This window comes from Asterias amurensis, chromosome 1, assembly GCF_032118995.1.
Source record: "Asterias amurensis chromosome 1, ASM3211899v1".
Classification (NCBI taxonomy): domain Eukaryota; kingdom Metazoa; phylum Echinodermata; class Asteroidea; order Forcipulatida; family Asteriidae; genus Asterias; species Asterias amurensis.
This window is the reverse complement of record NC_092648.1, coordinates 20,005,639-20,022,165: the sequence shown is the minus strand read 5'-3', so window position 1 is coordinate 20,022,165 and position 16,527 is coordinate 20,005,639. Positions and strand designations below refer to the sequence as shown.

The 16,527-nt window shown below is 37.8% G+C and overlaps 1 protein-coding gene across 1 annotated transcript in view; it reads right to left on the bottom strand.

Annotated features, from left to right (window-relative positions):
- Positions 1–16,527, bottom strand: part of LOC139936185 (uncharacterized) — a 66,933-nt gene that overhangs the window by 29,925 nt on the left and 20,481 nt on the right. The window contains exons 3-4 of the mRNA XM_071930986.1: positions 16,481–16,526; positions 12,733–12,833 (exon numbers count right to left, since the gene is read on the bottom strand). Of these exons, the coding sequence (XP_071787087.1) occupies positions 12,733–12,833; positions 16,481–16,526 (147 nt within the window). The remainder of the gene's footprint in view (positions 1–12,732; positions 12,834–16,480; position 16,527) is intronic.

Genomic DNA, 16,527 nt, shown 5'->3' with positions numbered 1-16,527 from the left:
ACTGCATTTTTTCGATGGAGAATCATCTGCGATGGCCCAACAGCCAAATATTTGTCATGCTCTGACATGCTCCGTGTGCCAAATTCAGTGGTTGCATTGTCAAAGAAACAATCATCATTAAATCTGCCATAATACAAGGGCTCTAATTTTGCACAGATGTTACCATGTAACATCTTGAACCCAAAATAATAAGTTTAAATGTTGACTTTGAGTTCGATATAATTATTTTAAATTCTACTGAATATCGACATAATGATTTATACTTAATACCCATAAAGACATATGTTCCAGGTTTAGTCGCAGTGATGTTTGAGTTAAAAAATCTCAATGTTGCGTGTCCGACACTATGGTCAGATGGTAATTTGAAATGGTTGGTCAGCTCATAACGCTATATTGGTTGATTTGTAAATTACGCACACATTTTGGATTGTTCTTGTTATGACAACAAGACCGATCCCTAATGAAGAAATACCTACTTTAATTTGATACGAGTATTACACACGCCAGTGGGACCTTATGATAACGTTCATTTCAATTATCATTCCTTCATGATTTTTCATTTAACAATCTGTGACAATTAGTCGAGCGAAATCATAAAGTAGCCTTGAAATTGTGCTTTTATAAGGAGAATCTAAACCACAATACATGCGTACTCATACTGGTAGGAGCATTAGATATTTACAATTAAATATCAAAATACAATAAAACCATGCTCAATGTTCATACAAGAGATACAAATTAATAGCCAATATTGGTCTATCAAACCAAAAAAGCCCTATGGTATAAAAATGCAACAATTTTTTTAAAATAATTTCATTGCCTGACATTTTGTCCCTACATGTAGCAGAGTCTTTTATGAACGTACAATTATCTTTCTACCATGAAATCATGGCAACTGCATCAATATCATGGAGAAAATCTGTGGATAAGTATAGTGAAAGTGCTTGAGTCTGATTGATTCAATGGATGAGAAAGCTGTATTAAGATAATGGGGAGAATGCACATTAAAGGCAGTGGACACTATTGGTAATTACTCAGCATTGTAAATTATCAGCATAAAACCTTACTTGGTAACGAGTAATGGCGAGAGGTTGATACATGTAGTATAGAACATTGTGAGAAACGGCTCCCTCTGAAGTGACGTAGTTTTCGAGAAAGAAGTAATTTTCGAGACCTCAGATTTAGAATCTGAGGTCTCAAAATCAAGCATCAGAAAGCACACAACTTCGTGTGACAAGGGTGAATTTTCTTTCATTATTGTCTCGCAAAACCAATCAAGCTCAAATTGTCACAGGTCTATTATTTTATGCATATGTTGAGATACACCAAGTGAAAAGACTGTTCTTTGACAATTACCAATAGTGTCCATCGCTTTAACCATGTACAGATAAACAGATAGACAGGGTTGAATTACTAGAGGAGGTGTAGCATACATAAAGGAATGCAGAAGAATTCGATCAAGGCAATAATAAGAAGAGGCATCCTCCTAAATATGCGGCTGATCAACATGTAGTCAGATACTGGCAAGCATTGAAGTAATTATGTACAAAACCCACTGGTACACAGCACCAAGGGCACCAGGGAGTACTGAAAGCACTCCTTAAGCGATCAATGCGCTGATGGGAATCCTTTTGTACTCGCGACACACTCGGGTCAGGAGAAATGATGAGATGTTTAAATAAGCGTAAACACCCCCAGAAAAGCTACATGCATACACCCAAAAGTATACGTCTGGGCAGAGATGATAATGATTAAGAAACATTTTGAAACTCATCTTGAATTTTGCATAGATGAAAATTTTTGTTCCCATGAAATATTATCAAAAAAAATCGAAAAGGGAATTAGTGATTCATTGTTGTGTAGGTGCCTTGCCTTCTTTTTTTTAATGAAGAGAAGGCATTTGAGATAATCAATAGTACGTCTTATTATCTGGTGTGTTAGTCGTGGAATGAGCTGCATGCTGGTCTAGCAAGTTGATCGCCAGCTAGACCAGCCTGCCTGCACCTCATTCAACAGTTAGCGCTTGCGCAATGGGTATTTGCGAAAAGTTCTTTAGTATACTCTACATGTTGTTATGCCTAGTACATATACACCACATGTGCATGGCATGTCATGAGAAAATTAGTGTTTGACAAAATGCCTTGCAAATGTCACCCAATCCCAACAGATGTAATTTAACTCATGTTGAGATCAACAGAGGTAGCCTTTTAGAAAGTTCAACTCTGAATTTTAAATTGGCAATTCGGCGAACTGCCAATTTGTTCTTGCCGATTTGTTCGCAGTATTTTCTGACCCCATGATGAGGGCGTGTGTAATCAAAATTGAACGCGATGAAAAACAATTTTTTTTTTTACACCATTGGTATTTTTGTTATATTGGCAATTGATGCAAGAAAACAACAAATAGACAGTCAAAATAAGATAATACTGTAATTGTGATGTAAGGAAATTCTCCATTGAAAGCGCCCTCATGTGGTCAAAATTCTGTCAATCATCAGGTCGTGTTGTCGGTGCCTTTTAAAATTCTACACTAGAGTGCGTTTTGGCGACCCCCAACCCCGGTTGTTGGTCGTTGGTTCTGCTGTTCAGACTGAACGATAACCGAGTTGTGAGCTCGGTTACCGTTTTGGTTATGATGTCAGAAACAGTTTTTGGTTGGGGTCGCCAAAACGCACTCCTGAGCTCTTCAAAATTTCTCAAGGAAAAACCTCTCTGATGGTTTACAAGAGCTATTTACTGTCATTTCCTGCATATAGGGCACTTGGCATTATATAAGGCGCAGAAAACAAACCTTGATTAGGCTTTAATTTCGTCCGGGCAACTTTGGCTAGGAATCCTGCATAATCACACCATCAATTCTATTTCTCGTTCTTTTAATAGGAACCAGGCTTGTTTCTCTCCATCCAATCTCACTTTGGTAACATTGAGCTAAAAGGAAGGTATACTACATTTTAGTAATCACTCTTAAAATTAGTGGCAATAAAAAACTTTTGGTTAGAAGCCTACATACACTACAGCAGCTTTCTTTTAAAAAAATGTATCAGTTTTTATGCCCCAAAATTTGAATCTGAGAAGCATTCACTGCCAGTTATAGCTCCATGCTGCCAGTAAAAAAAATTCCCAGAAAGTGTGGTCCTATTAGGGACTGTTTTTCCTGCATGGGCATATTTGCTAAGGATTTTTGGGCGATACATGTATCTCAAAAAAATTTCACAGGTTACTTTGATGTATCAACATTTATATAGAAATAAAGCAATCAAACGGTTCCAAAAACTAGAGAGTATACTTTGCCTTTAACTGCAATAACTGCACTGCAGTAATTCATCCTAGTATATATATCTAACGTGTCACAGGAGAGCTAGACAGTTCCACAACACCGTATTATGATGGGAATACAGTCTGCCTCACCTCCAGGGATGCATCTAGAGAAATATTTGGTTTGGATAACAAGAATAACAATGTTCTCAATGAGGTGGTTGATGGCGCTGCTGTGTGAGGAACGCTAGAACTAGAAGCGTCGTAATGAAAGAGACAACGATTTAAGTAGAAATACGAAGACTTGCCAACCAAAAGGGAGATGACCGAAAGAAGAAATGGATACACAACAAGGGAGTGATTGAAATTGCTACTGGAGAGAGATGGCACCGTGAACGGGAAAAGACAGCATTTCGATCAATCGACACTGTATATAGTTCCCTAGAAGCACTTCAAAAAGGGTGTTTTGAATGAAGTTTTTTTTTAGCACTGAAGTTGTAGGTCGTTCTTCATTTCAATTAAATGTCCTACTTGGGAGCATCTAATGAAAATGCACTTTACCATGTTCCTACATACATGCAGGTAAACAGTCATCTGTATAGATTACATTGAATGAGGTTGTATCAACTTTGCTGTCATCGGGTTAAAGGCATGGCATACTTTTGGTAATTGTCACGGTTGGTTTATTCTTAGGGCCTTGTCACACGAGGCAACTTTTGCAGGCAACTCGGAGGCAACCAACTGCAGTGCATGCTACGGGACCACTTTGGTAGCACATGAGTCAATTTTAAAGTATTGTCTTACGATCTACAAAAGAACAATTTTAACAATCAAATGGTAATGCCTTTTCTTCAATTGCCTGGAACTGGTTGCCCGTAAATTGCCTCGTGTGACATGGCCCACATGCAAAAATTGACCAACCTGTGAGAATGTTGGCTTCAACTTCAACTTCAATCAAACATTGGGTCTTCGAAATTGGAAGGAAAAAAATGAAGAAAAAACACCCTTGTTGCATAGAATTGTGTGCCTTCGGATGCCCAAGATGAAACGCTGCATGCCTGAAGCTTTTCTAAGATTCAAATTTCTTTGGGAAAAAAAATTACTTCTTTCTCTACGACAACATTACTTAAAAGGGGGCCATTTCTAACAATCTAACAATGTTTCATAACATCACCATCTCCCCAGTGCTCTTTACAGTCTAAGTTTAAATGGTAATTTTTATACTTGTAAAGTAACTCTCAAACCCTGCCTTTAAGTACAAAGTAGGTGTCCCGTCACCTTTGAAGACTTTTGTAAATTTGTAGCTTTCTGCCCCAACTGGATTGTATAGTATACAAACCCCATCCTCCATCAGTTTACCTAGAGACAGTAGATGTCATGTTGTCCATACTAGAATCCATTGTATATTTTTGACTTAAGTCAATGTAACTACAGTAATATTCAGTCAAACCATGGTTACACTAATCTAATAAACATGTGAGATTGCCCAGGGACACACTCATAGGGAAGTATCATGTACTATATTTAACCCTCCATTATTAAATGCAAGTATGAAGTGGGGTCAGAAACCTTTTTTTCTTATTAAAAGCCAAAATTGATCCTGTGGTAAACAATTGTATGTGTACAGTGAAAGCCAGTCTGATGACAGTGTCAAATTTTGACCTACACGAGTGTAAGTCTTAATACTATAGTCTTTACAGGCCTTTTAATTACCGTTACAAAGCTCTGATTCTCTGATTTTCACCCAAGTAAAAACAAATAGGAAATCAGACTAAAATAAGAACAATATCATCTGTATAATTTCTTGAATCTATACAAATTGGCGAAAAATCAGACCTAGCATCTCTAAACAATCAGTTTCTTTGATGATGAGAAATGTCAACATTCATGACCCTGTTTGATGTGACCCACATCTTAAAGACAAGTATACCTTCCTATCAAACTTAATATAACACATAAATCATCTCCTCTCCGGCCAAACCAATTCCTTAAATCTACTTCTCCATCCATCCCTCGACTGCAGACAAGCCACGAAGACGATATAAATATCGACGAAGCATCTGAGCGTATCAAGATCTCTCATAAAAACACTTAAAAGCTAGCCCAGGAGTCCAGACTCTGTCCTGTGGGTAATCCATGAGATGTACTTAAAACAAGCGTCTCCTTAGCTCTGGATACGATTCTGTATCTGACGCTGAGTGACCTAAGTTATAACGAGATGTCATTAGGTCTCCACGCTCAATTGAAAAATGACGGATGGCACAGGTTAATTCTTATGTTCTTCTTTACTTTTTTAATCATGCTAATACTTCATCACTCATTAGGTTTCCATTTATTTAGATGCATAATTTGGTGTTTGGCTGGACATGCATCGACACTCGATAAGCAAAATAGATAAACCTTGGGATTTAATGTTGAAAACACGGTGAGCTCAAAGCATTATAAGGTCACCTTCAAACTTGTAAAACTATTTTAGGCCTCTGCTGTCATTTTGTTTTGTATTGTTGGTTTGTCCATTGCTCAATGTCCTGTCTATTAAAGGAACACGTTGCCTTGGATCGGACGAGTTGGTCTATAAAAAGCATTTGTAACCATTTTTTTATAAAATGCATATGGTTGGAAAGATGTAGAATACAATGATCCACACACATTTGCCTCGAAATTGCGTGGTTTCCTTTTACTGTGCGAACTAACACAGTCGACCATTTATGGGAGCAAAAAATTTGACTCCCATAAATGGCCGACCGTGACTCCCATAAATGGCCGACCGTGTTAGTCGATGAGGTAAAAGGAAAACAGTGCAATTTCGAGGCATGTTTGTGTGGACCATTGTATTCTACTTTTACAACATCTTTCTAACCATATGCATTTTACAAACGCTTTTCAAAGACCAACTCGACCGATCCAAGGCAACGTGTTCCTTTAATCAACGAAAAACACAAAGTATCAGGCTTCTTTCTTTTTCCTACATGCTGACATCAAAATGCATCTTAAAGTAATAACCACAAGCAAAAATAACTGAATAAATGTTAACGAATTTTGTGCTGAACAAAGCAAAAGTTTACTACAGCGGAACTTTAACCTGCGACCCCACCTACATTACATGTATGATAAAATCAGGAAGACAAAGTTCAAATTCCACTCCAATCACATCATGTTTGTCATGGTAAAAAGTTTGTACAGCATACAAATAGCAGAAAATAATCACGTGGTAGTTATAAAAGTAACATCCCCCTCCCAACCTACAGGACATGAAATGAAGACTGGGCTAATTCCATACAGCATCTTATTGAGTTAGTACATGTACTTCAATGTAAAATGAAACGGAATTATCAAGAAACTGTTAACTTCTTGTATAGTAAATAAAACATCAACAAACTTTACCCAAAACCCCTTAAAATAAAATCAATTAGTATTAAATACAATTATATGGTTTTACGTTAACTGTCTCCACCCGCTACATAAATTATGATTAAAGTCACTGTGGCATGAGCATATGGTCCAAATGGCAAGTAAAGCCCGGCAGCCTGAAGCCCGGTTCATACTTCCTGCAAATGCGATACGAATAATTCGCAACAGTACAGTTCAACTTCTGCGAAACATTTGCTCGATACACCCTATGCCACGTCAAAATTTGCTTCGCATTAACAGGAAGTATAGACCGGACTTAACAGGGGATTCCCCCTGGGTAACAAAACGAAGACGAGACGATTGGGGACACAAATTTCCCCAAAAAACACCTGCCTTTTTAAAATGTCTCTGCCATCCTTTATTTTCACTGAAGGTATCTTATTTTATTTAGGGGGCTTTATCTTGCAAAATCAGGCATTTCAACCACCTGTTTTTAATCTAAAGAATGTTTTGAAAAATGCTAATAAAACCATGCATTATTCATGAAGTTTGTCATCTAAAGTGTTGTTCCCTGAATGCAAAGGCTAAGATATGCCTTCAACCTCGTTGGTGCGTGGGACGCATAATTTCTTTAGTGAAGAGTCTGCGTGTGCAACCAATTAGTGTGGATTTGGTTCTCAGTCCCTACCTATACTTAGTATGAGCATCTTGACATTGACGTAAGCGCAGATTTTTCGCTTAGGGTAAGCCAAGCCATGAAGTTGGGCTCAGATCAACTTGTCCCACTGGCTAGTTAAAGGCAGCGAACACTATTGGTATTTACTCAAAATAATTATTAGCATAAGAATTTACCAATTTTTGGTAAGAAGCAATAGAGAGCTGTTAATAGTATAAAACATTGTGAGAAAGAGCTCCCTCTGAAGTAATGTAGTTTTCGAGAAAGAAGTAATTTTTTACACAAATTTCATTTTGAGACCTCAGAATTAGATTTTGAGGTCCCGAAATCAAGCATCTTCCATTATTATCTCGCAACTTCGACGACCAATTGATTTCAATTTTCCAAAGGTTTGTTATTTTGTGCATACAATCATGTATGTGGAGATACACCAAGTGAGCAGACTAGTCTTTGACAATTATCAATAGTGGACACGGCCTTTAAAGGGCAAACCCTGATAAGGTAAAAAATTAAACATCTATCTTGCCATCCTGATAATAGTACAATGTAACCTGATTCACCTCATTGAACCCTGATGCATGGTGGCTGGCACAAGAATAGACAGTTTGCAATTACTACTATGTAAGTTAATGCCTCGTTGGTGTGCTATTTTTATCACTTTTGTAGACAAACACAACCATTTCAATCCCAACAGCCATTGCACCACAGTTGTTTCCCTTTAGAAGAGTCCTTTTGAAGTTTGAGATAAATTGTGGTACATGAACATGTACTATCAATTTTTAAACGTACAATTTTTATTGTGTATTGTATTATTCTAGTAGTTTGACCTGGTGCCACGAGTGGAATAGGAATAAACCAATGGGCCCTTTTCATGAAATAAATTGCACATAGCCCATGTGCACTAACACTTTGGTTGGCAAAAATGAGGGAACATCGTGCTGTTTTGTACATGGATAACGGGTGCATGACACAGACGCGGTTGTGTGTCTGCTTAGTGCACAACTCTATGGCGTTTGCCAACCAACAGGGTCTGTTTGCTTGCGTGAATGTAATTAGGATATTTTATGAAAAGGGTTCATTCCAATACCAGTACAGTCGCATACGCACTTGGTACAACCATAGAGCAAAGACAGCCAATAAAGACAAGCATATAATCACCCTTATATTATGACCTGCATATTTATCAACCTATTTGTACCACATTGACGAAACCTACAGGTATTTACAGTGTATACAGTATTGGGAGACTTTGACGTTTCATTATTTTCACCATGTACGTAATCAGTGACAACATAATGTTTGCAAAAGAGCAACAGCTGTTGAGACTTCATGCAGGCACAAATTGTACACCGCTAAATGACCAAAAACCCTATAATGCTCTTCCATGTGCATTTTATGGAGACTTCAACTAATAATGTAAAACAATTTTTGTTTTGCAAAAAAAAAGTAAATGGACAGATGTTTCGACCCTTGCACAGTTTTTCTAAGAGGATATTGTTTAAAACTTTCATTTAATAAAGAAAAGGAAAAGAAGAAAAAAAGGTCCCGCATAACCATTTTGTTTCTTTCACATTTGTTGCTTTAATGTGACATTTACGATTGAAATTGTAAACATAAAAAAATGTACTGCCTGCCAGAAAACGCCCTGGGCACAGAATGTCACTAAGATTAAAGTACAGGGAACTTGGTGCACATAGATTGTATAATGCAGAATTCCCACACTACATGTAAATCATGTGTACAAATATGTAACAAGGAGCAATTTATTATTATAGCATGTTTGGGCTCAGACACAAGTTGAATTTAAGGCGGTTTAAACTCATTCAGATTTGACTTTCTGTGTCTGTGAGAGCTCCTCAAACTGAAACTGAATCAGGTTGAACCCGAATAAGCTAAATCATTGACCACTTAAAGGCAGTGGACACTATAGGTTATAGCTCCAAGATAAACTGTATTAAGTTTAACTCGATGCTGTCTTGAGTGCAAGGCAAAAAATGTTTAACGACTGGTCATGAAGTTCAACCGCTTCAGGTATAACTTTAGTTCGCTGTCTGAACAGGGATTAAATTTGATCTCACCCAGGCCCAACATTCCCAACATTTCCCCTTTACACGCCCTCCTGCGCTTTGCGTCACGTCAAATGCATTCCGTTAACACCTCCACGACAAGGGGACGGGGTACCACACGAAGGAGACAAACTTGTAAGCACATCAATGCATTCCCGTAACACCTCCATGTACAAGGGGACAGGGTACTAGACTAAGGAGACATGACTTGTAATTATTGATACACCTGTTCATGCCCAAAGACTCCTGGAAAGGGCGCAAATTGCCTCATCTCTAAACCTGCAGTAATTGCCCCGCAGATGTACTGTATGTAGATGCTTCTGTGTCTCTGTGTAATCTATGGCTGTATCGGGTTGCCGTTTTTGAGGGGAATTTTATTTGTAATTACACAGTATGGGTGCATGTAATTCAGGGAGAGATTGCATAGGGTCCTGCTGTGTGACTCGCCGCTTCTTCTTCGGCTTTACATCTTCAAGATTCACAATGTGAGAATTGTTATTTGCATGGGGCCTATTTGCAGGTGGAACTATGTTAGATGCTCAATAGAGAACAATTACTTCATCACCAAGATGTTGAGGCTTTTTCTTTAGTAGATTTTCTACAATGCAAATGAAATTCAACTCATATTTTTTTCATATTTTTACCTGATTTAAGAAGCTGAAATTTCATGTATAAAATAATTCTTCATGTCTTTATACACTTTTGATGGGTCCAGCAATATCAAATATATCCATGGCGGATGACATTGTTCCACAAAATAAATCACAGACCCGCATTTCAGTAATTAAGATTGATATATATGCACTTTAAGATCAATCTTAGAGCCCTTTGAGCATTTCAGCCCCTGGGCTCTGTTGCGATGCATGCAATGAAGGAGTCCAATCTGGGCTGGCTGGAAATAGATATATTGCTGTAATTATTTTGTGTGCGCTACGTTTTTAATCTTTGCATAAAGAAGCATTAGATTTAAAAAGAGACAGGTTGTTTTTTATGCCCCTCAAGGTTTCAACAAGTGTGCTCTACATGTACATGTAGGTCACCAGTTTCCCGATGACAACAATTAGTGCACCAAGCTTCTGTAGCATGAAATTATATGTAATCAAGAAATGTTAATGAACTACAGTGCAAGGAGTGGAGGAAGACTGTTGAAGATGATCATGATAATAATAAATTACGGCACTGGTGATGGTACCAGTGATGGGGAGCATATGCTGCAAACAGGGAGGTCTGACATTACATTGGGGTCACGGAGGCCAGTCTGTTGCCCCCATTGGGGTCACGGAGGCCAGTCTGTTGCCCCCATTGGGGTCACGGAGGCCAGTCTGTTGCCCCGGTCTTGGCCTTGGTACCCCTTAAAAACGTTTGTAAATAGACTCAAAAATTTTCCAACGGAAGTGCCCTTTGGAAAATAAAAATTGCCCTTGCCCTCTCAAAGATGAAACTCCATGCCTGTAAAAGATGCCGATGAAGAAATCACTGCAGTTGAAACCGCAGTTATCTATTAGTATCACTACATATCACTGTAACCCACGCCAAATACAACCAGTTAACATTTCAGCAGAACAAGAAAAGGAATTCTGCTGGACGTAAGTGAAGGATAACAGATTCGACTACATATGCGAACTTCCACGTGGATGGATGGAATTCCAGCTTTCCCACACCACCCACACAACCAATATTGAAGAAAACGGGTCAAGAATCATGGTTTTATGATGTAATCCTAACTTCTCTAGCCAGATAACAGTTTCATTCATCTCAAAAAGATCCTAATAACTCGTCCCTGCAAGAAATACTTGAAACCCTTTCCAATTTAAGCCGAGAATTTCCCAGACATGTTTTTCCACACTTAAAAATTATCCACTGGCACTCGGCGAGCCTGGTGTAATTCTAGACACGGAACCTTTAAAGAGACAAAATAAAGGATTGCTACATTTTGCAAAAGGTTATTCTGTGGAATTGTTTGTTCGGTAAATAGATCATATAGGACTGGCAATTACATGAATTGTTGGTTCCAATGCATGCATGCAGTGATTAATAAACAAAAATATAAGTGCTTTCTTTCAGTTGGGCGGGTTCTGAAATGAACCGGTAAAGAAGAACCATTTTATGTTTTTTCTGCAGATATTACTAGATTGCATTTTCACAATGGAAAGTTTCAATTTTTTCATAAATATTTACTTTTGAATTCAGTCTCACTTAATTATTTGTCAAGGGAATTAAAACAGATCAATGTAGCATGCACGGTTGGCCATTGTATGGAGTCAAAATTTTGTTTTGTAACTCCACAAATGGCCAACCGTGTTTGTTCACAACGTCAAAGGAAAACCGTGCAATTTGAGGCAATTTTGTGTGGATTATTGTTTTCTACTTTTAAATTGTCTATCTAACCATAAACATTTCGTAACAAACGGTTTCAAACGATTTTCAAAGACCAACTCGACCGATCCAAGGCAATAAGTTCCCTTAAGACTTAACCCATTTACTCTCAAAATGTGAACACACATTTGAATCAAGTTTCACATCACGTATCATCGGACATCAAAAACAAATACGTCAGTATATTTCAAAGAAGAAGGTTTGCCCCAGTCAAAAGGTCAAATTCATTGCTGCATGAGAAGAAAATGTTTTGCATCGATTCTCCAAAGATGCCGAAATCAATGCAAAGCTTATTCGTCTCACAAACGAACCGAGAGTCTTTGATGTTCCAACAAACAGCTTCAACCATTCCTTTTAAAGGCACTGGACACCATTGGTAATTACTCCAAATCATTGTTAGCAAAAAAACGTATTTGGTAACAAGCAATGGAGAGAGCTATTGACAGTATATAAAACACTGTGAGAAACAGCTCTCTGAAGTAGCGTAGTTTTTGAGAAAGAGGTTATTTCTCACTCAATTATTTAAAAGACTTCAGACCTGATGTCTTTTTAAAAATCTTTAAAGCACACAAATTTGTGCAACAAGGGTGTATTTTCTGTCATCATTCTCTTGCAACTTCAATGACCAATCGAGTCAGATTTTATGCATGTTGGGATACACTCAGGGGTGGATTTCACAAAGGTAGTCCTAACTTAGGACTAGTCCTAGGCAATGCTAAGAGATAGGACCAGTCCTAAGTTAGGACCAGTAACTCATCCTAACTTAGGACTGGTCCTATCTCTTAGCATTGCCTTGGACTAGCATCCTAACTTAGGACTGGTCCTATCTCTTAGCATTGCCTTGGACTAGTCCTAAGTTAGGACTACCTTTGTGAAATCCACCCCTGTGCCTTTAAGTCTAGTCCAAAGTACTGCTCATCCTAGTAGAACTTACAGCACACATCATCATGCATGCAGAATGACAGCATCGTTTTGTGACCTGTATGATGTAAGGGAGTGATTATGTTACCTCATCGTCTAAGCTGGCTGCCTCCATGTCGACCGTGTTGAACTGGACTCGCTTGAACACTTCCTCCAGGGTTTCTACAACTCGAATATCTACTTTGTCACCTGGAGGAATAACCGGGAAAATCAGGAACATTTATCATGGCATTAAATGAAGATAGTCTGCAAGTAAAGGGGAACTCATCATCAGGGCAAAAAAAAAACTGCTTATAAAAGCAACAACAAGTACATGTAGCTAAGCACAACAAAATTATGCTCACCAGCCAAAATACCACCTCACATGTACTGTATGTGGCTGGTAACCTGTCTTCTTTGCTAAATAGTTTTTTTTTTGCTCAAGCAGCTCTATGAAATGGGGCCCATGTATCTAAGTACATGTATACCTCAGTTTTTAAGTTACAAATCGCGGCATCTGTCAAACTGCAGGTAAACTTCAGCTAAAAAAGGGTTTCTATTATAAATGATGTCAAATCCTCTAATTAAAAAACTCACTTTGGGAGTAATACAATAAATGAGTAAGTCATCTGATGATTAAATTAATTTATAATGACAGACAGTTGTTGATGTTTATGGTGAAAATTATACTTCAAATATACTTTAAGTATCAGGTTATAAACCACGATCTTTATTCAACCCCAAATTACAACAAATTATACCTTTTTATACAGTTACAATCCCTTGAAAAAGTGGGGGAAAAACAAACACACGGTGCAAATTAGATTGACATGTTCTGTGCATTTTTTTCAGTGCTGTGAGGCTATTAGCCAGCCAGAGTCTATTGACAGGTCTAATTTGGAGTGGGAAATAAAATGAATAAAGTCTTCAAATTCCCCCTTCAATTTGACACGCGCGCTGTATTTACAGAGTTCCACTACACTTCCGATTGTCTGTCAATTTATTTCTGATATGTTGGAAGATAAATTGATAAGAGCGTGTGTCGCCCATTAAGCGCTGTGCTTTTTGTTTTCGCCTGACTCATGTTTTCCCATGGGTCCTTTCAGGCAGTCATACAGGAAACATACCAGGAACATTGAGCGGCATTGAGCTGATACTGGCAGTAAGAAATTACACAATATTTTGTTGTGTGCATAGAAAAAGAACGTAACGAAAAGCTACCAGACAATGGGGCTAAGAAATTAATATGCAAAACTGCGTTTCCTGAAAACTAGAAGTGAAAGTTTGATTGGTTTTCTGCCATTCATTAGTCATCATAAGAAAGTTAAATTCTGCATGGGAATGGGAAAACATTTCTTTGGGGCAATTCTAGCAACAGAAATGTAACAGCAATGTCAGATTTTTTTTTTCAGGAGCCATTTTATTACTTCTTTTTTGACTGGATAAAAAGTTACTTTTTTTCAGGAGCCATTTTATTACTCCTTTTATTACTGGATAAAAGGGTACTTTTTGTGCCTGTAAGGGTGTAGTGCCTCCACACTCTTCTTTTGGGCACACAACGATGTGTTTGTTGGTACACTGAGATAAGCTATCACTTATGAGTATAATTTTCTAAAGTGCTCCTTTGAGTAGAAAAAAAGATAATCAACCCATGAGGTATGATGTGTTTTTGTAGTACAGACAGTTCCCGCTTGATTGACGCCACACAGTGCAACGTCAGCCATCTTTACAGACAGTGATAGGTAATTTTGTGAACGCACAAATGCACAGCGCAACCAAGTCCAAAATGTTTTTTGTTTGTTTGTTTGTTTTTTTTTCTTTCTTATCAGAGTTTAATCAAATTCCTTGTATAAATGGTCCGGAAAACGTTTTTTTTTTTTGCGGTAAATTTCTTGTCAAATTCCTTGTATAAATGGTCGGTAAAACGTTTTTTTTTTATTTTTATTTATTATCAGAGTTTAATCAAATTCCTTGCATAAATGGTGGGTGAAGAACTTGGATGCGCACACAAAATTTGAACACTTAATGTAGCTCAAAGCAAAAATCCACTTTGGCCGTAAAAATGGCCACTATGGGAACTACACACATATCTAGTGAACACTATGATTGTGTCCTTGATCCAGTGATTTATTTTTGACACATGTATCAATTGGGAATATGCAACTTGAGGTGTACATGTACATCATTTATGAAGGCCACATAAAATCCATACATCAATCTATGTAATTACACTTGCACACCCATGTTGCCGACACCCCTACATTCTCACACCCCTAAGTTCTGACACCCCTATGTTCAATCACCCCAATGTTCCGACACCCAAATGTTCTGTCACCCAAATGTGCCGACGCCCCAATGTTCCGAAGCCCCAATGTTCCAGATATGTTTTGACACAATGAGTGAAGCAATTTTCAATATTGAACATATTGAACACGCACACCGGTTGTCAATCAATCTTTCGTTTCTGACTTTTAATTACACACAGATTTGTCTTTCAATGCAAGTATAACATTTTTATACCTGCACACAAGCTGTAAAATCTTCTTCATCATTTACACAAAACAATTCGCTTACACACAATTTTTTCTGCAAAAGCAAGCACAAAAGTTTTCTTAGCAGTTAACAGCTTGATGAATTCAACTTAACTTCCTAAGCCGCAGGCTAGTAACTTCCAAGCAAGCCAGCATTAAATATTGCCTCATTTACCAAATTTCATCTGCACAGCAATCATTTGTAGAGAGCTTTACCATACAGACATGTGCATTGAATGTACGATTGCATTTTGAATTTACACATGGCAGACCAATTATTACACACATGGCAACCACAACACCATGTATAGATCTATCATTCATGACAACATGTACCTTATGGTTGGGGACATCAGTATACAATAACTTGCCTAGCAATGGCTTCGCCTGGAAAAGATCGCCCAAGTCTCGCACCGTCTTCAAAACATTTTGGGAACCTTGGCGTTCTACTGTAACAGTGTTGCTTTAAACAGGTAAAAATAACAAAATCATGGGTCCCAATTTTGGAATGTCTGCGAGACTTAAACATTGCAATTTTGTGGTGAACCCTTGCTCTATGGCTGATCTAATGAGTAGTTATGGATGCATGAGTTGATGCTCGATTTCACAAAACAGTAAGTTTCATCTTAAAGATGAGTTGTCAATATTATCATGGTGCTTTGTGTTGTGACATCGCACTTTGTTTTGAAATTAAGACAGAAAAAACATCATCAAATTAATCTTAGGTCTTTTGTGACATTGAGCCCTAGATTGTTAAATGGGTTAAATAACAGAGGGAACACTATCTGAGCATGCCATATCTAATTATCAAATTTCCCTTTAATTCTATTTTTCATCAAGGTTTAATTTAATGCCAGGTGCCAGGGGACCAATAATAAAATCATTCAACAAACCATAAAGACATTTAAAGGAACACGTTGCCTTGGATCGGTCGAGTTGGTCTTTGAAAAGCGTTTGTAACCGTTTGTTATAAAATGCATATGGGTAGAAAGATGCTGTAAAAGTAGAATACAATGATCCACACAAACTTGCCTAGAAATTGCACGGTTTTCCTTTTACCTCGTCGACTAACACGGTCGGCCATTTATGGGAGTCAACTTTTTGACTCCCATAAATGGCCAACCGTGTTAGTTCGCAAAGTAAAAGGAAAACCACGCAAATTCGAGGCAAACTTGTGTGGATCATTGTATGCTACTTTTAAAACATCTTTCCAACCATATGCATTTTATAACAAACGGTTACAAACGCTTTTTATAGACCAACTTGCCCGATCCAAGACAACATGTTCTTTTAAAGTCGGGGAAACTCATTCACACAATGACTTACCTTTGAGACTGAAGCATTCTGTTCTTTTGGAGAAATCTTTTATATTC